Source organism: Pipistrellus hanaki, assembly GCF_964339955.1.
Source record: "Pipistrellus hanaki genome assembly, chromosome: 13".
NCBI lineage: Eukaryota > Metazoa > Chordata > Mammalia > Chiroptera > Vespertilionidae > Pipistrellus > Pipistrellus hanaki.
Window position 1 is genome coordinate 32,240,771 of NC_140515.1, and position 25,877 is coordinate 32,266,647.

Genomic DNA, 25,877 nt, shown 5'->3' on the forward strand with positions numbered 1-25,877 from the left:
AGTGCCTCACTTTTCTCTCCCAGAGCAGAACTGCCCAGCTTTCCCGACCCTGACTTGGGCGCCCACCGGCCTGGCCACCGGCGCGGCGCTTTAGACAAAGGCCTATAAAGTGGCCACTTTCCTAAATCGCTCCAGCGACCCAGAGAGACTGTTTCCCCGACCGTCCATGGCCGCCCAGGGTGAGCAGTTCGTGGTTTTTGAAGGAATCCTGCAGGAACCGAAGAGTTGGGGGCCAATAAAGCATCATGCTCCCCCCGCCCCCCGCCCGCGCCCCCATCTCTCCCTTCCTAGATGAGCTAACTGAAGGTCTGATAGAAGGTGGCCGCGGGCCAGGGACAAACCTAGCCCTCCAACCTCCAGCCCCCGCCCCCCGCCCCCGCTGGGGAAGGAGGAGCGAAGGCTACCGCGGATCCTCCCTCCCGCGGGCTTTGTGCGAGCCTGGAATCCAGCTGTCACCGCCCCGCTGGAGGGCGCGCATTTCCGGGCTGCCCACCGGCCGGGTCGCTTCGGGAGCCGCTGCCCCTGCACAGCCAAGAGCTGCCCCCGCCCGCTCCGCCGCCATCCGGCCCCAATCGCGCCCCCCGAAAATGCCCGTCGACTTCACCGGGTACTGGAAGATGCTGGCCAACGAGAATTTCGAGGAGTACCTGCGCGCGCTCGGTAAGCCGCTGCCCCCCCAGCCTGGCCCCTGGCCCGGGGCGCCCCGCGAGCCCCTCCGAGGCAGGCGCTCCTCCCCGGAGCCCGCGCAAAGGGCGGCCGCCGGGCTGGCCTCCGAGGTGGCCTGCGGGCTCGTCCTGGAGGATGGGGGTTGTCCGGGTTCCTTCGTGGTAAATATCTGAGAATTGGCTCTAGTCTAGACGTGAATAATTTCACTAGGAACGCTGGGCTGGGCTTCCTAGTTTTTGTTTTGTTTTTAAGGGTTAGCGTAAGGGCGGAAAACTTTGTTGCAAAGAAGAAAATAAAGAAAAAGGCGCAGACTGGCTGCGCACAGAATGTGCAAGCCAGAGGGAGCCCCAGCTGTTCCCCCTGGGGAGCGGGCTCCTGGGGAGAGGCGGGGGGGGGGGGGGGGGGAGGAGAGAGAATCTCTGTCTTAGGAGCAGTTCTCTGAGTTTCCCGGCCCACTCTTTCCCCCCTTCTGCCTGGCACCCTGCAGATGTCAATGTGGCCTTGCGCAAAATCGCCAACTTGCTGAAGCCAGACAAAGAGATCGTGCAGGACGGCGACCACATGATCATCCGCACGCTGAGCACTTTCAGAAACTACATCATGGACTTCCAGATTGGGAAGGAGTTTGAGGAGGACCTGACGGGCATAGATGACCGCAAGTGCATGGTGAGGATTTACTACACAGGCGCCTCCTGACCCACGCTGGGCTAATTCATTTAGAGGGGAGCAAGGGCCCTTGCATTCTTAGGGACCCTGGCCTGGTGCCCCAAGTAGGCAGCACCCGCGCATCCAGCATCCTCCTCCGTGCAAAGCGGATGGTTATAGCTATAAAAATCCAGGCTGTGTAGTCTCTTCTGTGTCCCGACACGTGCTTTACACACTTGACTCCGCCTAATCCTCCCAACCACCTTTGAGGGAGGTCTGAGCACACCCATTTAACAGATGAGAAAACAGTCTCAAAGAGATGAAGTAACACGCCTGGAGCAGCACCGCTAGGGAGGGGTGGGCTGGAATTCCAGGCGTGCCTGTGGACTGTTCTCTGGCTGCACTCTGGGTGGTGAAGGAGGAGAGAGAGCAGGAAGGAAAGAAATAAAGAAGAAACACAGGAAACCCTCTTGAAGTGTAAACTTCCCATTTGACCTAGCATGAAGCCACTCCGGAAAGCAGGGGCCACTGGGATCCCTTCCAGAAGCCTCTGACCTGCCCCTTTCTGTCCGCAAACTGGGATCTGGCTCCTAACCATCCATCCCTGTCCCCACCATCTTCCACTCTGGGATCCATCCCCTTCCCCACCGTCTTCCACTCTGGGATCCATCCCCATCCCCACCGTCTTCCACTCTGGGATCCATCCCCATCCCCACCGTCTTCTACTCTGGGATCCATCCCCATCCCCACCGTCTTCCACTCTGGGATCTATCCCCATCCCCACCGTCATCCACTCTGGGATCCATCCCCATCCCCACCGTCTTCCACTCTGGGATCCAACCTGTCCCCACTGTCTTCCACTCTGCGCTGCAGAGCTCCCTTTGAACCTTGCAGCCAAAGCCTACTGGAAAGGTCCACTCTCTGCAGCTCCAGCCAGTGGCTGCAGCAATGGGGGGAGGAGGTGGAGACCCACCCCCAAGGGTGGGAAGCTGGTGACCAGGAGACCCCAATTAGTGCTGCCACAGCAAACTCCGGAAGGTCAGCCTCAGGCCTCCATCAACATTCTCTGGTCACTGGGAGGTCAGGGTACTCGGGTCTCTCTTTCACAGTCTTGGGTCCAGAGCTAGTGTCTACTTATTGATGAGGCCCTCCCTCTTGTCCTCCCCTCCTCCTTCCGTTATTACGGGGGTCTGCTGTTTGCCCTGCCCTGTGTACAACCCAGTGAGGGAGGGGTGAGTCCCCTATATTACGCAATATATGGGTAAGTCTCAGGAGAAGGACTGGCGAGAGATGGGATCTGAAACCGAGGTCTTTGAAGCCCACGCTCGGGCTCTCGGCCAGGTTCCTCTCTGCTGGGAGCCTGTGCGGAAACCAGATGGCTGAGGCTCGTTAGGACAGTGGTGAAGGAGAGCTGGTGGCTGGGCTTGAGGACCCCCAGGCCTGGAGGACTCATCCTCTGCTGTTGACTCGTCTGGAGGCAGTGAGGAGTGAGTGTGAGCCTGCTGTTTGGAATGATAGCAGGAGAGGGGGTGGCCGCCCTAGAGTGTCCTTGGAGAGGCCAGTATTGGGAGAAAACACTATTGTGTCTGTAAAGACCCGAGGCCTCTTACTCTGCCCAGAGGCTCTGTGCCAGGGTGAGGTGGGGGCCCTGCCCTGCCTTTCAGACCTCTGCCCACGACCCGCCCCGCCCCTGGCCCGCTGCATGGGATTGCACTGTAAGAACAGTCATCCCCAACTCACTCTTGGAGAACTCACAGAACACACACACACACACACAAATATGTTTATTTTGGGTCACCCACAACCTCTGGAATGTGTTGGCTTGAACCTGGCTAATTAGCTTCGCTCTTTTATTTCCTCTATTAATGCGGAAAACATTCACTGATCACCCAGGAATACTAGCTGATACTCAAGTGTTTACTAGGTACCTGGTACTGTTCACATTTTGTTTTAATTCAGTCTTCACAACATTTACCGATAAGAAGACTGAGGCAGGACTTATTGTGTGGTCTCTGGGAAGCAAAGTAAATGGCAGAGGGAGGATTTGAATTTGGTCTGTCAGTACCGGAGTGCACAGTCCCTGCTGTGCGGGGACTCACAGTCTTTGTGGTGGAGACACACAGTTCAAACACTGTGAGATCAGTGGTGACAAAGGGAAACGCGCAGAGGAGGGATCCAGAGGAGTTCTGGAGAGGGTCACTGCTACTCTTGATGATAAAAGAAAAGGAGGCCCTAGCTGGTTTGGCTTGGTGGATAGAGCGTCGGCCTGCAGACTGAAAGGTCCCCGGGTTCGATTCCGGTCAACGGCATGTACCTTGGTTGTGGGCATGTTCCTAGTAGGGGGTGTGCAGGAGGCAGCTGACCAATGTTGCTTTCTCATCCATGTTTCTATCCCTCTCCCTTCCTCTCTGTAAAAAATTCACAAAAATATATTTTTTTAAAAAGAAGAGAAAAGGGGGAAGGGAGGATTTGGACACAAAGGAAGGGACACGTGGCCATCTTCTTTTCTTAACCCAGCAGTAGGACAGTGGTCGGTGAGCAGACCAGGGAGCCCAGCGGCTGGGCAAACCGGATGACATCGGGCAAGACTCCTGGTCCCTTCTGCTGTCCCAGGACTCACTAGATGGCCACCTGCTTACTTTACTGTTGCCCTCTGCCCCGGCCTGCCCTTGGCCCCGCCTCGCCTTTCTCTCCTGACTGCCCGGCTGGATGGCGGGCCATCATGAAGAGCGTGCTGTGGGAGGGTTAGAACAGAATTACAGAAACTGCCAGCCTGAGGCTTGTGAATGGAGGGGAGCTGCATGCCAAGATGCCATGCTGGCTGCGGTCTCTGGGCCCTCAGGGGCCTGAGCAAGGTGGTGGCCTCTTCTGCTCCACACGCTCTGCACCCACCAGCCAGTCCACAGCTGGGAGGAAGCAGTTTGTTTTCAGCATCCGGTGGCTTCATTCTAACATGTCCTTCGCAGCACATTTCAAAGGTGTCGTTTCTCACCTGGGATCATTCATTCAGGTGGTGTGCATTCCTCTCTCGGTCCTACAAGTATTTCGAGGTGCTGGCTCTAGCTTTGCAGCCCGTTGTTACTGAGAGGAATCATACGAGAGTCCTGTCCTCACGGAGTTCAGGGTAGTGGGGGAGTCAGGCCACAGCAGCCAATCACACTGTGGTGTGTGCCATGGAGGGAGGAGAGGCATAGAGGGACCTCCTCCTGGCTCCGGGAGGTCAGGAGCAGTTCCCACAGGAAGTGGAGTCTAAGCTGTGGCTTGAAGGATAGGCAGGAAGTTGCCAGGCAAACAGGAAGAGGGTGAGAGGAAGGCCAAGGCCAAGAGAGCAGCACTTGGTAAGTGCTATTTCGGACCTATCCCACACCAGGCCCTGGACTCAGTGTGGGGTCAAGGAAGTAGCATGGTCTCCTGGAGCCCGCAGGCCAGTGGAGGAGACAGATGCATCTTCAGATTGTTGCAGCCCAGTGTTGTGATGGAAGCACAGTGGGCTGAGGAGCACAGAACTGGGGTTTGGGGGGCAGTGGTCATGGAAGGCTCCCTGGAGGAGGTCACACTTGAGAATTAGGGTAGACATGGAGAAAGGAGAAAGCATTCCAGGCAGAGGGAACCATAGGCACAAAGGCCCAGAGGTCAGAAAAGGCCTGTTGGGAGGAGGTTTCAGGAGGTGAGAGAGGTGCAGTCTGGAAGACTTCAGTGTGGCTGGCGTGCAAAATGTGGCCAAAGGAGAGGAGTAATGAGGACTTAAGGAGCCCACAGCCTCAAGGAGCCCTTGCTGGGAGGGGCGTGGTCATCCTGCTAGGAGAGGCGTGGTCAGCCAGCTGGGAGAGGCGTGGTCAGCCAGCTGGGAGAGGCGTGGTCAGACTGCTGGGAGAGGCGTGGTCAGCCAGCTGGGAGAGGCGTGGTCAGGCTGCTGGGAGAGGCGTGGTCAGCCAGCTGGGGGCGTGGTCATCCTGCTGGGAGAGGCGTGGTCAGCCAGCTGGGAGAGGCGTAGTCAGGCTGCTGGGAGAGGCGTGGTCAGCCAGCTGGGAGAGGCGTGGTCAGGCTGCTGGGAGAGGCGTGGTCAGCCAGCTGGGGGCGTGGTCAGCCTGCTGGGAGAGGTCAGACTGACATTCCTCCAGGAAGTACTCTGGCTCAGAGATCTCTGACCCTGCATCTCTTCCATGGGAACAAGATAAGTTTCCTAGCCAGAGGGTGAAATTTGGCCTGCAGATGTGTTTTGTTTGGCCTGTGCAATGTTTGAAAAATTTCAAAGCCAGTTGCCAATTATTGCCAAAGATTGTAATATTTCATAGAAATAAATCCATATTTCTAGCTGTTCTTACAAAAAAAAAAAAAATCCAGATGCTAAAAACACTGGGTGCCTGATTATGTCTGTGCCATGTGGCTCTCTGAGGCACGGTCACAGCTGCCCCCCTAGATGGAACAGTCTCTGATGAACGAAGTCCTCTCACCCCACCCTGTTCCCCGAAGTCAAGCATCAGCTGGCCCATCCGCATCCTGGCGCCTTGGGTTCCTGAGCAGCTCGCTAAGTGATGGCTCCCTAAGAGCAAGCCAGCAGCGGCAGCATCACAAGAAACAGGTTCTCCGGCCACGCCCCTGGCCTGCTGAATCCGAAACTGGAGGCATCGGGCCAGCAATCTGGGTTTCACTGTGCCCACCACGTGGTTCTGATGCAACCAGAGCTTTTGATCCCCTGCTTTGGAGTGAAGAAACATCTCTGTGACTGCGCCTCTCTAAACCAGGTGTGGAGAGCCACGTGCCGCTGGCCGGTTTTGTGCATCATCTGGCCCCTGTGGACCTTGCCATCCATGCCCAGAACCACCTGAAATGGCTCACGGTCTCTCCCCAGGCTGAGGCATGGAGGAATTCAGATCCATGTAGCCAGAGTCACTCACAACGTTTTCAGTCTGTTCTGTTCAGCGCTGACATGCCCCACAGGCAGCAGAGGCTGTCATTTGGTGGGAATGTATAGATGAGATCCAGGTTTTCTCCCCTGCCTCCCGCACGCCTTTATACATCCGGATGAAATCTCCAGCCGGGTGTGATACCATTATCATTTATTGAATCGAGCAGTTGTAGGCAGTGGCAGGGTGGGGGACCTTGAAAAAGGAAGGTGCTCCTCGACTTCAAATAGTGTCCCCCACTCTGGGGCCAGGGAGTCCCTGGGAATGAGGAATGGCGGGGCTCTTTGTTCCCAGCTCCCCCTAGCACCAGCGGCTGGTTCCCAGGAATCACAGCCAGAGCCTGCTCTGCGTGGCGGTGGCAGGAGGGCCATTTGTCATCCCACCATGGACCGCGGGTCAGGTGTTCCCTGGCGGGGGTGGCTTTGTTCACGCAGGAGCTGGCGCCTCTTCCTCCGGCTGAGGCCTCGCCTTCACATTCAGCTGTGAACTCAGGATGACCCCTTCCAAGGAGCCTGCCTTCCTCTTCCAGCCTCCGCCCCTCTGAGCGGCCCTTTGTTTTGATTGTAAAGGAAAAAAATCCAAATAACAGAGGAGAGAGTCAGTCCACTGAAATGGAAAGGACCCCTTCCCTCTCTTGGCCCGATTCCCACTCCCCAGAGGTGACTCCTGTTACTGTTTCTGGTGGGTCTGTCTGGAAATCTTCCTCCATTAGTCAGTTAACTAGTCAATATCTCTAAAGCCAAAAAGGAAGGAAGGAAGGCCCACTTCAAATATTGGTGGTGTTTTAATTGATGAGAGAGAGAGAGAGAGAGAGAGAGAGAGAGAGAGAGAGAGAGGGAGAGAGAGAGAAGGAGAAACACCGATTTGTTGTTCCACTGATTTATGCATTCATTGCTTGATTCTCCTATGCGCTCTGACCGGGGATTGAACCAACAACCTTGATTGTATCAAGACAATGCTCTATTCCAGAGGTCGCCAACCTTTTGGACAACATGGACCACAAGTGAGCTGACTGAGCTACTGGCCCGTGCTGTATATTGGTATTTCACTCAATGATATTTCTTAGGCATCTTTCTATATCAGCACTTATAGATTTTCTGAATTCTGTTCCTTTTAACCATCTATGTTTCCTTCACTCCCTGACTTTCTTGCTTCCATCTGTCCACCATCCATTCATCCATCCATCTACTTATATGTGGTATACATGAGATCCACCAAACTGCTGTTAACACTTGGGTATAAACTCTTGCCAGCTTTCTGTTCCTCTTCTTGACTCATTAAAGAGATTTTTTAAAAACAATGCCAGTGGCAGAAGTAACTCCCTGGGCTGCAGAGCTCAGAATGCCGTCGGAGTTGGCAGCTCCTGGGAGCTGCCTCTGCCCAGATCAGGCCCCCAGCACTCGGCTGGGGCCTTTCCCGGGTGGGAACACGGAGTTTCTTTCATGTCTTAGCTGAAGTTCTCCAACCTTTGAAATCGTGTCAGCAGCATGCTTTTGAGGATTACCAAAGGAAGAATTAAAGCAACCCAAACAAAATTCACAAAGTAGCTTTCAAAAATCCCACTGGCTTGTTAGGGTTTGTTTTTTTTTAGGCTGCAACAAAGGAAAATAGCATGTACTCAGTTCTTACTAAGTGCCATGCTCACACCAAATGATTTTAGCAATTTCCCTCTTTTGGTCCTCACAACCGCTACCCTTAAGTATCATTACACCCACTTTACAGATGAGAATCTGGGCTGACAGAGGTTAAGAACCAGCTGGTGGCCGAGGCAGGATTCTAATTAGATAGTCTCTGTTACAGAGCCTCCCATGGAGCTTACTGTGAGCCCAGCACAACCTGGAGGTAGCCGATGTTGACAAGTGGGAAGAGTGACTTTAATGATTGGCACAGTGCCTCTGTTTTCACACCTGCAAAATGGGCATCATGACTGCTGCTTACAAGGCACATTCCGAGGACCATAGAGATGGTACAGGGGACTGCCTTGTGAAGCCACAGTGCTGTGTGCAACGAAGGGCCAGAGCCCTGTGATGGCCTGGACTGAAGATTTACCATCCCAGTCTCAGGATTTCCAGCCCGTCACTGTCAACCCAGAGCCCTGGCCCCACCGGGCCTGGGAGCAGAGAGGTGGGCAGGGCAGGAAACCCCTCCACTCTCCCCTACAGGCATCCAGAGTCAGTAAACTGATCACGGCCCTTAGGGCCCCATTTCCCCATGGAAGTCTCTGGAAACTACCCCTTCCAGCCCAGGTCCTATTGTAGACATTTCCCATGTTATTGGGATTCATTCATATTTGACTTGGAGCTGATGGGAATCTCAGAGAGCACGGACCGTGCCTCCATGCCTGGGAAGCGTTTTTTGTTGCTATCTCTGTTATATAAATTGAGTTGTGCTAGAGCACACACACACACACACACACACACACTCACATCCTTGAACTCCAAAGGGAAACCCCAGGTCCCTGTCCTACTGCCTGCAATGCCTCCATCAGAGCACATGTATTTTGGTTAACTATCCGGAGACCACTCTGGGTGATCCTTTAATATGTAAACACCCCAGAGTGCTAGCTAGCTGCCTCTAATGCCTGGGTGTCAATGCGTCTCCGTCCTGCCTGCCTTTCCCTTCTTAATGCATCTGAGATTGCAGACAGTGGGGCCTACCCCTTTGTCTCTCCAGTGTCTGTGCTTGTCAAATGAGTGTTAAGTATAAAATAGCAGGCCCTCAAACAGTACAAATGGTCGCCATCGATCCTATCACTGCAAGATCCACTTGCCATTTAATAATAGCTAAAACGTGTCCGTATTTCCCACGTGCTAGGTACTGAAGCACCGCATTTGTTCTTTAATCCTCACGATTCTCTGATGAAAATGCCAGAATTCTCCCTGTATTATCCATGAAGACAATGGCAGGCAGAACAGGTGTCTTGTCTGAGCTCAGGTAGCTGGCAGAGCAGGGCTTGGCTCCTGCTGGTCTGACTCTAGATTGTCACCAGAGAGAGATGACATCGTTGTCATGCTAAGAGGTCCAAGCTCTGCATCCATCCCTCTGTGAAGCTCTGGAATGCAGTGTCCCTCTGCAAAGGAGTCGTGTGGAGGAATGGGGGGTCGGGTGCAGAGGAGTGACGTCTGGTTTACCGCCCCCGATAGTGGAGGCTGCTTTGCAGGCCAACAACCCCAGCTTCAAGGCCTGAGCTGCTCCTGGCCCTCCTTCAAACCCTTGCCTGTCCACAGCCCAGCTGCCTCTGAGACAGGGCCTCCCAGTCTGGCTGATTTGTAACCAGTTTAGCTCTGGAGCCAGACTGTCATCTTTGGAATCTCATCTCTGCCACTTATAACCTCCTGCCCTTAAGCAAGTTCCTTCAGCTCTCTGTGCCTTTCCTTGTCTGTGAAGTGGGGATAATTATACAGTGAGGGGTTCCTACTTCCTGGAGAGGAGGAGATGTAGGAAAGCTTATGCAACTGCTCTAGTGATACGTGTTACTAATTCTCGCATCTTGTAAACCATGTCCATTAAAAGACAAATTCTGGGCCTGGAACATGTGAGGGGACACCTGGCCATCCAGAGAAAAGCTAACAGGGTCACATGAGCGGAGGTAGGACCTTAGACACAGGCTGGGCAAGGGCAAGGACAGGGGGAACTACTGCTTACCAAGTATTGTATGTGCCCAGCACTGAAACTGGTCCTTGCAGCCCCTTGTTTTATTTCCTCTGTGGCAAACCCATTTTGCAGATGAAGAAATGGAGGCTCAAATGTGGAGTAAATGGCTTGAGGTCACCCAGCTAGGAGGTGGTGGGCATGGGTTGGAGCTCAGGCCTGCCTCTGTCCTGCCCAGTGCTCTCATTGGGAGTCTCCTGAATGCCTAGCTCCAGCAAGAGAACTGCTGCCCCGTGGCTGGGCCAGACCCAGGCCCGAAGCCTGCAGTCGGCGCTATCCCACCGCGATGGCATTTATGGCAGCACGGTGGTCCTGTGGGCACAGGGGGCAGCGCAGGATCAGAGTTGGGCAGAAGGGGGTTACACCATGGCTGATGCCCTCGCTGGCTGTGTGGCCCTGAATGATGACCAAGTGCTCCGGCCTGAGAAAGTCGGGGCCCTGTCACACCAGGGGCTCACCCCATTTTACAAGGCTGACCTAAGAAAGAATGAACAGCCATGTTGCCTGGGCTATCCTGTCTTTAAAAATGGGTGTCCATGGCCTAAAAAATAACAAGAGTGTCCCTGTTCATTCAGCCAGTGGTGCTGTGCCTTTTCTCTGCCAGAGATTCGAAGGTGTGAGCTGGCACCCTTCTGGCACTAAAGGGATCCAGACCCTGACCTGCTCCCTCTTCCCTGGTTACCGAGCCCGCCTCTCTTACCTCCTGGGAGCTGTTTGATTCTGTTCTAGAGGAGGACTCTGCCTTTCGGAGCCCCTCTGAGCCTTTCTGGCAGGACGGCGTCCCCTTGTGCCCCTCCCACTCCGGATGGGCCTGACAATCCTTGCACTGGCTGAGGAGCAGAGCGGCTCTGCCTGCCCGAGAAGCAAACATCTGGATTCTTCACTGCATTCGGCTGGGCTGGTGGGGCCACAGAGCTGTGAGGCTGAGGGAGAAGAGTCTGTGAGTGGTGTCCCCAGTAAACTCAGGGGTGGGAGGCGCATGCTGTGCCCTCTGCCTGGGAGTCTCTCATGCTTCTTTTTCCATTTTTACTTTATAACCCAGTTTTTTGGTGTCAATTCCAGGATTACCTCTAATATTACCTCTTCCAGAAGCCCTTCCCTGCTGGACCTCTGTCCCCACGTCAGAGGCTGATGAGGAAAGCGGCTTCCCCCTTGCATAGCTACATACTGCCTGTACCCAGTACTTCCCGTTCTGCTGGAATCCTCTGTCTGCTTGTCTCCTTCTCCATAGTGTATGACCTGCCTCTGTTTCCAGCACCTGACGCTGGTGTGCAGGCGAGGAACCCGCAATCGCTGAATGTTGTTTCCTTGCACAGAACCGCAACCGCGCTGCAAAAGCCTATTGCTCATTCAAGGGTCAGATCAGGGCACGGCAGAGCACAGTAGCCAAGAGTGCTACTCGAGGGACATCTCATCTCCCCACTCCCCAGGTGCGTGACCTGGAAGCCTCAGCTTCCACATCTGTAAAATGGGGATACACATACTGCGCCAGGTGGCTTAAGGGATCAACTTGCTGCGACCCATGTTCTGTTTAATGTCCTGCCCGCACGTAGTGAGCGTTCAGTGTGTGTTGTTAGGGTGGTGATGGTGACAGTGATCCTCTTCCACCAGGAAGCCTTCCCAGCATCCCGGGCTGGGCTGGGTGCCCATCACACATCCCAGCATGGATTGCGAGTGGGGCCCATGTCCGTGTACACGTCTGCCTTCCCTGCAGGCGGAGCCCAGCCTCGGGGCCACCCTCAGTGCCGGTCCCCTAGGACTGCGTGCCGTTCCCCAGGAGCCCTGCGACCATCTCCAGCCCCATTGCCCCGCCCCTCCCCCCCCCCCCCCCCCCCCCCAGAACCGTGGCCTCCTGGGGCCTCGGGATCTCTGACAGTTTTTTGTTTAAAATTGATTCTGGGTACTTTCTTACATGTTTAAGGAGTTTTAAAAAACAACATGCCAAGAAGAGTCTTAACATTTTTTTGGTTATGTTTTCTTCGTTGTTTGGTTTTTATTTTATTTTTTATTTTTTATTTTTTGAGCGGAGACAACAGAGTCTTAACATTTTGCCATTGTGTTTGCCCTAAGAATTAGTTATCATTTGCTATAAGCTTCTTTGCGGTATTGGAATTGCATTCTTCCGTGCCCACAAAGGCCTCTTTGTGGCTTCGTGGGTTTGCGGTAGTTGCTTTTAAACAGCGTTTATGTCCCTAATTACTTGTTCACATTTTAAGGCCTTATTAATTTAGTTTTAATCTGCTTTTAGAGGGAATTGGCTTTCCTTCCGCATGTGCTGATTTTAGGTAATTGCCAGCCCCCTAGGAACGGATCGGAGGAAGCGGAGCCAGCCCAGCCGCCCCGCAGCAGCCCGGCCTCACGGCAGCCGGGCGGGCCCTCCTCAGCCAGGGAGGAGTGGGCCTGAGTGATGGCTCGACTCCTAACCCCAAGGTGGCTTGGGCTGGTGACTTAACTGAGTTCGTTTCTATCAGCATTAAAGGTCCAGTGGAACACGATGGAGCCCTCCCCGCAGGGCACTAGGCACCTGGCGGGTTCTCTGTGACCCTCCTAGCCCTTCCCACAAGCTCCAGAGGCTGAGAACTTCCACATCGTCCCAGGAGCCCTCAAAGAGTAAAGCACACTTCAAACTCAAGCTCCAGGAGGGATGGCCAGTTGGCATCGTTTAGTAATTCACATCACGTGTACAAGTACACTGCCTGTTTTTGTTTTTTTATTTTTCAATTCATTCCCCAAATTTAAAGAGCACAGGTTTGGAGTCAGACCTGCGTCAACCCTGGCTCTGGCCTCTGCAGGCAGAATCTGTGGGCGAGACCTGCCCTAAAACCATAGAAAACAAGATCCACTCCCAGCCTCTGGGCGGCCCCTAAGAGCTGGGCGGGCAAGTGCGGAGAAATGAGGGGGTGATCGTCCCCCAGCCCCGCTCACAGGAGCGGGAGTTTGGACATGGGGGAGCTGTAACGAATGTCTCAAACCCTTGGCAGCCAACTTGAATCCCACTCGTTGTGGCCCGTGCCAGGTCACTGCCAACGATGAATCCACCTAATGGGAACGGCCTGTCACTTCTAGAACAGGTCACCGCGCAGGGCAGGGAGGCTGGAGGCCGCCCGGGGCCATCCTTCCTCAGGCGCCTGCAGGAGTCAGGCTTTCTGGCCCCGGGCCCCGGGCAGCTGTGCCAGCTGTGCTTTCTAAGTGGTCAGGGGAGCCAGACAATGGCTTTTAAGGTGACAGTCCTTTGTCAGAGTGATGCAAGGCTGTCTGCATGCATCTGTTGGTGCTTGTCTTTTTTGGGAAAGCTGCTGACAAGGCCGAAGTGTTGGAGGTTATTCATTTTTAATAGAAAAGTTAGCCTGGCGCTGCTTTACAACCAGCTGCTCGGGGCTCCAGCCCACTGGCAGGCTTTTAGGTGGTCTGTGCGAGGGGAATTGCTGTTGAAAGGGATCCGAGGATGGCCATACTTACCCCCTTGTCCTGGGATTTGTCTGGGCTTCGTATCCCAGGTGACATCCCAGAACTCACAGGGTTGAGGACTGGAGGCAGCACTGCCCATCCCCGTGGTTTGTACCATGTCCACCCCAGCCTCCAGAGCAAGCGTGTCAAACTCAAAGGCTAAGACGGGCCATATAAACAAGGTTTAAGCTTATGTGGGCTGCAACAAAAGCTTCAATTTTCATAGAAAGATAGATTTATTTCAATAGAGACATGCTGGATACAAAGGGCTGAAATAAATGATTCATCACTAACATAAAATAAGAGAACATTTTAGTAAAAAAAATTTTTTCTTGAATATTAAGTTAACTAGACACTGAATAACTGCACCAATTCATAAGCATAACGCAAACAAACCTGCTTTTCTTGTTCTCCCAAAGCAAAGTATTTCCTGTTGCGCACACCAAACAAGTCAGTCCAAGACTAATGACGTGGCAATGGGCTGCTAAAATATTCGCTGCTGGTATGAGTGGAGAGAAATGGTGCGCCTGTGCGTAAGGTGCCGAAGGGAAATGAATGCAACACGATTATAGTCTTCAGTCATTGGCGAATGTTGTAGTTCGTTGTTAATAATTATGTATAACAGGATATTGTGAAAATTAAGTTACGAAAATTTTATTAAAACATTTCTTACCTACCGTTACATTGGCTGGGCCGCAAAAATATTTGTTGTGGAGGCCGTGAGTTTGACATGCTTGCCCCAGAGCATCTGCCACTTGAGAAGCGTCAGGAACACACTTCTGGCTGAAATTTCCCCCATGAGACCCCGATTGAATGGACTCTGCAGGGTGAGGGTCCAAACTAGAAAACTAGACTGAATGAGATCTGGGGGTCCCGGGACAGCGGAGCCCCTGCCCCAGACCTCACTGCTGCGGGTCCAGCAGAGGTGGCTGCCTGCCTCCTGCAGAGGCGGCCACAGAGTGGCCTCTTCTCAGGTCCCGGGAAGGTGGTTATCGGAAGTTCTGTTTTGTGTCTTAAGGGAACAAGGGACCGTTGTTACCCAGTCCCCTTGCAACATTGCCTTTTCCCTTCTTTCCTCCCCTTTGTCTGGAGGTGACCAGCCTCCTCCCTGGCTCCCCACCCCCCTCCTCTCTTCTCAGGATAAATCCGGTTCTCTGGGAAATGGATGGTTTATTCCCACAGGACACAAAGCTTAAAAGGAAACTCCCTCCCACTGCAAGCAACTGGGGGGGGCAGAGGCAGGAGAACTAAGTCACACTTTTGGAGTCATCACAGCTGTCTGTGGGAAGTCTCCAAACAGACCTTCTGCTTAAACAAAGACTCATTCAGTTTTACAGCAAGTGACATAGCCTTGCTCCTTGGCGCCCAGCTCAGCAGGCGGCAATGCCTCCTGGTGGAACCACATTTCTAGGAAGGAAAAGAGCTTCTGACACACTTAGTCGTGATAAATAGCACACCCATCAGTCTTCACGAAAGACTTAGGTTATTGTCCAACTTCAACAAGCAAATTTCATTCACATCTGAGCTCTGCCTCATATGCCAGCCCTAATTTTTAAAAAACAGAAATATATATAGATATAGATATAGATATAGATATAGATATAGATAGATATAGATATACATATATAGATATATACATATATATACATATATATACACATATATGTGTATGTATGTATCAATAGAAAATAACACTAGACAGGAGTCTAGATGTTAGAGTAATTATCTCTGAAGAAGCAAAATCCCACATTCTTTTCATGACTATGTCCTTTTTAGAGCATTTCTTGTGTCTTCCGGTGCAGAGGGCATGAATATGCTCATTGATGCTCCTGTTTCCGGGAGAGGCAGAAGTATGTACATTGTAGCTGAGAGCCAGTGAGTCTCTCTTGGCCTCTGATGAGTCTGGAGCCCTCAGTATGCAGAGAAGACTCTGGATTAGCACACGAAGAGGAGCTCTGAGGTGTTCTTTGGAGCACCTTGAAGCCCAGAGCTGTGATTTCTCAGTCCCCTTTCCCCTTCCCAGGCCAGGGATGGACAAGGCGGCCAGTGAATGGGCATCTTGTCTTGTGACTTGAGGTCATGACTTATGACAGCCCTCGTCAGACATGAGCTTCATTATGTTCTGAATTGGAGGTGGGACCTTCTCTCGGGCTTGGGGCTGGACATGTGCCCCGAGTGAGCTCTGCAGGGGAAGAGCTGCTCCCACCCCAAGTCCTCCTGTGCCCCATCATCCCCAGGGGACATGCTCCAAGGGCAGAAGTTGGATTTATTCCTGTGCAAACCAAGGTGGGGCAACAGCTGGCTCCACCTGTCACCCTTGTGCATGTATCTCATTGTGGCACCATCCCAACAGCAGAGGGCAGTAGTGATCAGCAAGCCCAGGAAAGAGATGGGTTACCTGCCCAGGGAAGGTGGTTCTCCTATGGGGAGTGGCCATACTCACCCCACACCCATTCCCAGATTTCTCCCTCTTTCCTGAGTCCTTATCAGGCTGTTGCTGACTGTCCTGACTCAGCTGAACCAGAATCCTAGAACCCCACAACTGTACAGCTGGGCCTCTGACCCCCTCCCATGACAGATGGGAGCACGGGGGCCCAGAGAAGGGACTTGCTCAGAGTCGCACAGTGAACCAGGGGCAGACGGAGTTCTAACTGCTCCAGGGGAGAAGCAGGCCCAAGTGGAAGGGCTGTTCAGAGGGAGGTGGATGGCTGCAGGTAGGGGAGATGCCCACTGCACCTGTGCACAGGCCCCAGCCTAGACCACCAGCTCCTGGATTGTCCCACCTCTGAATTCCAACACGCTGAGCCCGAATTTCTGGGTGGGCCCTTTGCTGCTCCAGTAAGACCATGATGTCTCCCATGCACACAGGCTGGGCCTCCTGCGGTCTGTTTTCCCTTCCACACACCCAGCGCCTGTCAGGGTACTCAGTATTTAGGGAAGATGTGAGAGTTCAAGGTGGTGGGTGCGGGTGGGTAGCGAGCAACAACAGGACAGGGGACCTCCTTCTCTCTCCCCACCCTCCCTGGGAACCTCCATGGAGCTTCCTGAGCACGTCTGTGCTGTCTCCTCTCTGGTGCCTTTGTCTCATGGTGGTCTCTCAACTGCCCACTCCCCATTCTCCCTTCCTCTGCTTCAGCTCCATTTCTCTGTTGCTCGTGGCCCAGTCCTGGAGCCTCCTTCTCCCAGAGCCTTGCTTCTCTGACTCTCATCTGGATTCCCACCACCTTGGCCTGTGACTGGTGACCCTGGACCACTAGGGAAGCTGTGAGGTTCAGTGGGGAGGAGGACTTCAGGGCCCCGCAGGTCTGTGTTCCGACCTGGCACTGCCACTGCCACTGCCCATCTGGATGGACTTGGCAAGTCTCTTAGCCAGATCTGTGAAACGGAGATGCTAATCTATGCTCCACATGGACAGTCAGGAGGATCTAGACGCACAGGGAGTGCCTGCAGTTGGTATTTATATCTGGGTTCTCCGTAAGATGAACAGCTCTTTGAGGGCAGGAGTGTGGTCTTCTTGTCCCAAGACCTTGCAAATGAATGAATGAATAAATGAATAAATGAATGAGTGAGTGAGTGAATTCTGGAATGGGCAGAGAAGTCTATGAAGTCTGCTTTTCACCAGCAAGATGCAGGACAGCAGCCCTCACTGTCGTTCCCCTCCCCCTCAACCCCATCCCATACCCAGTGTACACTCAGCCCTCAGAAGCCCCTCCTCCCTTCCAGCCCCATTCTCAGCCTTGGCTCTCATAGCCCCGCCTCAATGACATTTCCTCTCCTAATTACCCTTTTAAATGAAATTTGTTAAGGTCTATGTAATTTTTAAACTGATTTGCATATTTTAATTTTATCCTAATTTTTTGTTGTTGCTGTTAATCCTTACCCAAGGATTTTTTTTTTTTTCCATTGAATTTTAGAGTGGAAGGGAGGGGGAGAGACACACAGAGAGAAACATCGATGTGAGAGAGACACATCAATCTGTTGCCTCCCACACATGCCCAGACTGGGAGCCAAGGATCGAGTCTGCAACTGAGGTAACGGCCTTTGACCGGAAATCAAACCCAAGACCTTTCAATCCTTGGGCCAGTGCTCTATCCACTGAGCCAAACCGACTAGGGCTGATTTGTATGTTTTAATAAGAGCATGTGATGGACGGGGAGTATTAGGCAGCAGGCTTTCTGTGAAATTGACCGGATGACCAACTGGGGCTGCCCTTCCTCCAGCCCTCAGGGGGCGTGCTAGCCCAAGACTGACATACGCTGTGTTTTTGCTTGGCAGACCACGGTGAGCTGGGACGGGGACAAGCTCCTGTGCGTGCAGAAGGGTGAGAAGGAAGGACGCGGCTGGACCCAGTGGATTGAGGGTGACGAGCTGCACCTGGTGGGTCCCTGGGGAGAGGGGGGGACAGGTCCTGCTGTGGTTCCTAGTTTCAAGAGGAGGGCATAGAGACTCACCTCCAAGTCCCACAGCTAGAAAGGGGCAGAACTAAATGTACTCCCCAGTAATGTCCATTTTCATCATGCCAACTGAGGACATGTACTCTGAGCTTCTCGAAGACACAATCTCAACAATCCAGGTCGGGAAGGAGACGCCTTTCTCAGCTCAGCTGTGGGCCCCACTCACCCTGCCCTCCAGCCTGGGACCTCTGCTCCATGCATTGCCTGGGAAAAGCACCCACAAATCCAGAGAAGGGACCTTAGCATCTAGAGGGCCAGACGTTTCCCGGAGAGGAGACCTCTCATCACTTCTGTGCCCTTGGACTTCCCCATCCATCTTCCTTCCAAGAAAGGAAGCTGGTCCAGGTGACCTGGGTTCTAGTCCTGACTCACTGGGTGCCTTTGAGTAGGTACCTTCCTTCCTCCAGCTCATCTGCAAAGTGCATCCTACCACATAAGGATTCTGCAAAGATCAGGGTCTGCTAGAGCTTTGGGCCGGGTGCGGGCGAAGAGGCGTGAGGGCGTTATTTCCAGAGGCGGCTTAGGACCATAGGAGAGCCAGGCTGTAGTGCCCGACCTTGAGCCTCTCCTCCCTGGCCTTTCTTCCTCAGCTGCAGAAGTGAGGGCCGCTGTGTGATCTCCACGGGGCTCTCAGCCCAATGGTTCTGTGGCTCCGTGACAGAGGGTGCAAACTGAGGCCACAGGCCTCTAGCCTTAAAAAAAAAAAAGAAAAAAACAAACAAACAAAAAAACACCTTGAGGGAGGTGACAACCCTGTGCTGCCATTCCCCCTGGCAGCCATCAGCAGGGCTGCCCTGTAGGCAGGGCATGGCTTTCTTGGCAATATTTTAGTACTACCTGGGAGTGTCTAATAATAGCAACTTCAGTACCCCACCCACTGAGATGCTGAGAGAACTGTTCTAGCCTGGGCTCAGGCATTTTTCAGACTCCCCAGCTAACTCCAGCATGCAAGCAAAGCTTGGAACCAGCATGTTAATTTGCCACCGAGTTTATGGCAACCTGTTGAGCCCTTTAATGGGCTGAGTCTTGTGTCTGGACCTGATTTCTCCCAAGGCTGGGCACAGACCCCGTCCTGGGTTTAGGCCTGAGGCTCACAGTCTTCTGGCCCGTTAGGGGGCAGTGGGAGCACCACAGCATTGGTCTTGTTGGTCAGCTCAGAGCCACATGAGTTTCCCAGCCAGCTCTGTTCACAGGCTGCAGCCTCATGTACATGGACCCAGTTCAACCAACTCTCCAAGGAATGGTTAGTTCACACCGACTCTTGGGAAGAATAGCAGCCACTGGGTATTTTCTAAGTTGCTTCCCGTAGATGTACAGACCCCTTCGTCTGGCCAATGACAAGCACCTGTGTTTGTTTCAGGAGATGAGAGCGGAGGGTGTGGTCTGCAAGCAAGTGTTCAAGAAGGTGCACTGAAGCGGGCGACCTCGGCCTCGGGGAAAGAGTGGCATGGGCACGCGGGCCAGGGTCCCGCTCTGCACAGCATGGGGCAGAAACGCCCAGCCACCTCCAGGTATCGGTTAGCAGCCCGTCTCTTGGCCTTGTCCCTTTCCCTTTTCTTAGAACACAACCATCCCAATAAAAGTGCTCTCTGCTCAGGACGTCTCTCTGGAGAAGCTTCGCAGCCCCACTGTTTCTGCTCACTGTTTCCCTGGGGCTTCGGAAGTCGGCTTCCTCAGGTGCCACCACAGGCCTGAAGGTTTAGTCATGACGGTGCGCCTGTGTGAACTTTCCTCAGGGCGCTGGCTGGGGGCTGGGGTGTGTGGGCTGACTCCTGTGTGCCTCCCACACGCCGTGTCCTCTCAGGGCCACAGTGCAATGGGTGCCACAAAAGCCAGAGAAGGTGCTCGCCACCATGGGGACTCAGACCTAGTAAAGGGGACCCCACCAGCAGAGATCTCGAACAGGCGATGCTCTAAAATTACTTGTGGATGAAATGGAACTGGGTTGCCTTTGGGAAACAGCTAGAATGAGGTGAGCCTTAACCAGAGGCAATTACCTATTTGATTGGATTTCAAAGGTGTCAGGAACCCTCATTCATTCATTCATTCATTCAACCCACAATGGTTAATGAAGACCTATTAGGTGCCAGCACTGAACTAGTGCCTCACCTGTTGGGCTTTCAGGAGTTCCCACCCCATCCCAGGTATTGAGACCCCCATCAGATTACCCCAGTGCCTCCCTCAGCAGTCAGCTCTCAGGGGTGTGCACGCCCTATTGAAGTCTCCGCTCCACCCGTGGAGGCCTCTGGCCCCAATGGGAGACTCCGCCCCACTCTGATCGAATGGCTTGAATAGCGGGACCTGTTGCAGTGGGCAGTGGGAGCCACAGGAGGTTTCTGAGCAGGAGATCAGCCTTTCAGCAAAACTAATCTGGCTGCTGTTTGCTCAGTGTAAGAAGGAAAAATAGCAAAGAAGACCGGTTGGAGCTTAGCCCATTTAATTCAAAGTTCGCTTCCTATGAGGCTAATCTTCCCAAGGCAGGACATGTAAAGTGGGAGGGATGTTTCTTTTTGTGCCTAACTCTGTAGCCATGGAGGCAGACCTCTGGCTGACAGCGGCTTTCCTACTGCTCGGCAGCGGCTCCAGTGTTTTGCAGGGGGCTTGCTCCCGAACATGGCAGCAGCATGCACCAGCTCCCTCTGCCTTCTTTGTGGCATTTCAGCACCTCTCACCTCCGGTCGCAAACTATTGATGTCAGCTCCATTTCTGGAGCATGACTATGGGCTCCACCACTTAGCTGTCACCAGGATGCCATTGTCACAGGGGATAAAAAAGATCTTCAATTATAACATCAGTGCCTGACAACAGAACCGGGGACTGGTCATGGACTCGCTGACTGTCCAACGCATGGCAGCTCCCATGGTGCCCACAGCACTGACCCGGGGCCCCAGGCTGCGGGACAGCTCCCTGTACCTGCAGTTCCCTGGGCCTGCCAACGTGGAAAGGTTTGTTGACTCTATTTTTTTTTTTTTAACTGAAGAGTTACAGTATTTCAAAATGTACTCCAAACAAAGACTTATTAATATGTTTACATCACATAACTTCAAATTCTCAAAACCTAGGACGCCATGTGCAGCCATTCAGGCAGGAAGTGCCAAGACTGAGCCTCGGGCGGTGGCTGAGCAGAGGCGGGTAGCTGAGCATCCAAGCTCTGGAGCTACGTGGCCTGGGTTCGCATCCTAACTCTGCTACTTACTGGCTCTGAGAGGTTCAGGCAAGTCGTGTGTCCCCTCCCCTGTGCCTCAGTTGACTCATCCGTAAATCAGGGCTAGCAATTCCTCAAGACTCTGTGAGGATTAAATGAATCTAATGCACGTAAGCAATTTAGAATAGATATTTGGTACATTTTATTTGCAAAGAGATTTGAACGATGGCAGGCATATAACAAGCCAATTTACATGTGAGCTTAAAAACAGCACAGATGTGAGAGGCATCTCAGGGGTGGGATCACCCTGACCTCATGGTGTGGGTGACAGAAGTGGAGGAGGAGTTGAAGCTCAAGGACAGCAGGAAGCCTCTAACGGAAGTGAGGAGGCCTGGCTTGGCTAGGGCAGGAGGTCCCCAAGCATCATTGGTAAGTGCCCTTGGCCTCCGTGGCAGAGGGAGGGGCTAGAGCAGGGCCTCTCTGACTGCCCAGTGTAGGGTCTCTGCAGCCCTGGCCACCAACTCACACACACGGGGTACTGATTGGGACCCTGGAGTCTGGGGCCCAACACAGTGACCCTCCATCCCAGAGCTGGTAGGAGAATGGACTTCGGACCCTAAATCCCCAAGCCCCCATCCACGTCCTTCTCTGGGCCACCTCCAAAACCCTCCGACTAGGAAGCCCTGACAAGGCAGGCCCCAAGCGCCTCTCTGGAAGCCCTCCTGTCTAACCTCGGTCTCCGTTAATTAGGACCTCCCGGCTGCTCCTTTCAGGTGCAAATTAAACAGCTCCAGGCCGCACTGCAATTACAGTCTGCTTAATTCTCCTCAACGTTTTCTATCCACACCCACACTGACAGGAGCGTCTCCTCCTATCCCCACCTGCAGACCCGGGTCTTTCCAGCCCTGAGTTCCCGGGAGCTTCACCAGCTCAGCCCCAGCCCCACAGCCCACTGGGAGCCGGGGATGCAGGGCAGGGTCTGTGCAGCCCCATCCCACCTCCCATCCCCAGGTCACAGGAAGGGCTTCCTTCTCTGGGAGCTTTGAGACAAGGACAGAGATGACTTTGTAAAGCCCTTTGGATAAAGGAATTCATTCGCTCTAGGAAGGGCACTTACCAAGGGTGCCATCTCCATTTCCCCTCCAAAGATGGCCTTGGCGTGCTCTTCCCGCCTCCACGGCCCACAACCCCCTCCCCTTCTTTGAGTTCTGAGCATCTCGGGACCATTTCCCCTTTCTGAGATATCCCCTAGAAAGAAGTGCCAGATGAGAGTCATAAAACGTGTGCTTTCTTTCAAATGGCTGCCTGAGACAAATTAAACAGCTTAGCACACAAACATACGCTGCAATGTAATTATGTTGTGTTAATTCCAAGATAATTATGGGATTTATAAAATGGAGGCGTGTGTTGTGTGCCCGGGGCAGTCTAGTCCAATCACACTGCACAGGTTTGAAGCTGGAGAATGAACTTCATTCTGCTCCGTGACTGTCTCTCTGCGACTTTCACTGGTCACTTCGTTTGGTGACAACGTCCAAAGTTGAAAAGCCCTTCATGCGTGTGATGTCTGGGCCAAAGGGTTCTTTCCCCGACACCATGGTTCCCCATCGGAGGCCCTGGTTGAACTCCTCACATTTAACTCTCAGTCTTACCTTTGTCTTAGACAATCCTGGTGGGCAAGTGTCACATATGTGACGGTCTGTCCTCTTGTGAGCAACTCTCCCATGTGTGAGAAGTGTCCTTCGCTAGGAATGCCTTCTCTCCGAGGTATTCATAGAAGGAAAACTAGCTTTCCCAGCCTGCCCTGCATCTAGGCTCCCCGTGTGAGACCAAGTTTCCCTCAATGAGAGGCCGGAGGGAAGGGATTTGGCAAGAAGCGTGTGAGGCAGGTGGGTGATGCAGATTCAGTCCTTTGGAAATAGTGGCGGCGAGGACTTGGCTTTGGGACGGCACCGGCGGCAGAGCTTCCGGTTCCCGGTGTCCAGTGTCATGGGTGCCACCTGCCCTGGGAGTGGGCGCAGCAGTGGGAGAGGCAGCCAGACCTTTGTGTCTCTCTGCAGCACCACCTATTTCAAGTGGTCTCGCCAGAAGTTTCGCTTTGAACCTGGACAAATCTAACTACAGATGTACGGGATCTTGGACTTCTGGCCTCCGGAAGTGAGAGAAGTTCTGTTGTTCTCATCTAAACACACCTGAAAAACTACCAGTGAATGTAAATAGGTGAGGCAATATCAGATACCAGTTTCAAAATGGCCTTCGTAGATTGAGATGCCCACTGTTGTCTTTCATTCCTCCATCAATATAGATTGATCACCTGATCAGGCCACCCAGGAAATGTCACATCAGGTTCAGAGGCCAAATGAGTGCCTCAGACCCTCGGCCAGTGCTCCGGGGACTCCTGGCATAGAGAGAGCAGTGTGGGGTGCAGGGTGAGCTGGGCAAGCTGGGAGATATCGGGAAAGGTAAGTGAAAGATGAAACTGAGAGGGGTGCCAGAGACCAGGATGCCAGGACACAGGCTTCATTGAAGAGAAGAATACCACTGCCAGCTGCCTTCCGGAGAAAGAGAGGAAGAGAGCAAGGGCCGGGGTACAAGCACCTTTTAAGGGGAGGAAGGAGAGGGGATGGGGCTTACGGCACTCAGCACACGCTGATTGGTGATTTCATGTAAGGCACATGATTAGGAACCTAGGGACTTAGGAATCAGGGGCTTAGGGTATTTGGCAGGTGCTGATTGGTGGTTCGGTGCTCAGGAATGTCTGGCTGCAGGTGGAGTTTACGTCCGTCCATCAATTGGAGGAAGGGAGGATCTATCAGTAAGAGGGGGACATTTCTAGCTGACATGTGTGGTGGCATATGAGAGTGAAGAAGTAGCTTTATTTTGTTTCTGAAAGAAGAACCTGAAGGAGGCAATGTCTTAACCTGAAGAAATGATCCTAGACCTCCTTGACATCTCAGACACCAGGACAAGAGTAGGGGCAAGAGGGTGTGGGGAACTGCCTGTGCCCACAGGGGGTCCTTGTAGTCCTGTCCTGTAGCATCTGCCTGCCCTCCTCATTTTGGTGTTCAAGGCCTCCTAAAGAAGTCCCTCCCCTGAAGCTGTTGGACATACCCTTTCTGCCTGCGCCAGGCTTGTCTCCTGAAGTGAATGCAATGGTTCCTGCACTTCGCTACTGCTGTTCTCGTCCCCCCTCCCTAAAATGCCCAGGTCTTCCCTTTCTAGCAAAATCTCCTGAACCTGCTCAAGCCCTTTCTCCAAGAAACCCTTGTTGGCTGACTCTTTTATAACTAATCCTGCTTAATTGTGATTGGGCTGGTGCTGCTCTGATCTTGGCAGAGAAGGGCCGAGTCAGGTTGTACATCTCAGGAGTTCTGTCTTACTGATCAGCACATGGCCTTCATCAGACTTCCTCCACCCGGTGGGACCTGGCCTCATGCTCTTCTCCTCATCCTCCATCCTCCCCACTTTGCCCTGTGTCCTCCGAGTTATTGGTCTGTGCAGATACGTTAATTGATAGCCTGCACTTCACACACTGTGGTTATCAGCCCAACCTTGGCCACGTTTTAATTTATGGCCCTTCTAAGGAGACCTCCAGACTGTGTTTGTTAAGTTATCTTCCTGCCACGCAGCAGTAAGCGGAGACCTTTGGTCCACAAAACAGGCCACCTCTGAGCGGGCGCTGCCCTTCGGATGAGAGGGGCATTGCATCACCTAACTTGGGGTATCAAGATCATGCTTGGGATGTCTTAAGAAAGTCTCTGCTATTTTGCACTTTAGGACTCTCACCATTTTATAGCTCCTAACTGATAATCCTCAAGGTTGCTGTAATCACTACCTATTCTTCAAGACTCAGCTAAAAGCCCTCCCTAAGCAGCATGCCTTCCTCGTCGGCCCTCGATAAACTTCTCTGTTGGCTGATGCTGTGTTATTAAATTCCAATTCTTTTCATGGCCCATTAACTCTCTTTAAAAACTTATGGATCAAACAGTAAATCAAAACTGAATTGGCAAAATAGTCAGAAATTAGTAAGGAAAAGACTACGTGGGAGAAAATATTTGCAAATCACATAACTGACAGAGGACTTCTGTATAAAATATGAAAAAAAGACTCTCTAAATTCAACAGTCAGAAAACAAACAATCCAGTTAGAAAATGGGCAAAAAATTTGAATAAACTCATCACCAATGACGGTATGATAGTAAATAAACATATGAAGTTACGTTCAATGTCATTAGCTATTGAAAAATGCAAATTAAATCATCATAACATACCACAACAGACCTGTTAGAATGACTAAAATTAAAATTTGATAATACCAAGTATCTGATAATACTAGATCACACATACATTTTGGGTGGGAATATAAAATGGTAAGGCCAGTCTAGAAATGGACCTGGCAGTTTCTTAAAATTAAATATACACTTTTCTGCTGAAACTGGTTTGGCTCAATGGATAGAGCATCGGCTTGGGGACTGAAAGGTCCCAGGTTCGATTCCGGTCAAGGGCATGTACCTTGGTTGTGGGCATATCCCCAGTAGGGGGGTGTGCAAGAGAGAGCTGATCGATGACTCTCTCATTGATGTTTCTAACTCTCTATCTCTCTCCCTTCCTCTCTGTACAAAATAAATAAAATATATTTTTTTAAAAAGAATTTAAATATACACTTTTCATACAACCACGATACCACTCCTGGGTATTTTTTCCCAGAGAAATTAAACCTTATATTCTCATAAAAATTATGCATGAATTTCCATAGCTGTTTTATTTGTACTAACCAAAGACTAAAAAAAAAAAATCTAAATGTCTTTCAACAGATGAAAGGTTAAATCAACTGGAGTACATTCATACAATGGAATACTATTCAACAATTAAAGGAACAAACTATTGACATTTGCAATAATTTGGATGGATCATAAGTGAAAAAAGCCAATCTCAAAAGTTGCACCCGATTTGATTCCATTTATAT

At 52.3% G+C, this 25,877-nt stretch overlaps 1 protein-coding gene across 1 annotated transcript; it reads left to right on the forward strand.

Moving 5' to 3' along the window:
- Positions 1-435: 435 nt before the first annotated feature.
- RBP1 (retinol binding protein 1) lies at positions 436-19,366 on the forward strand. Its single transcript, XM_084901814.1, has 4 exons — positions 436-660; positions 1,154-1,332; positions 17,592-17,693; positions 19,131-19,366. The coding sequence occupies exons 1-4, from the start codon at positions 588-590 to the stop codon at positions 19,182-19,184; spliced, it is 408 nt and encodes a 135-aa protein (XP_084757940.1). The 5' UTR covers positions 436-587; the 3' UTR covers positions 19,185-19,366.
- Positions 19,367-25,877: the final 6,511 nt, after the last annotated feature.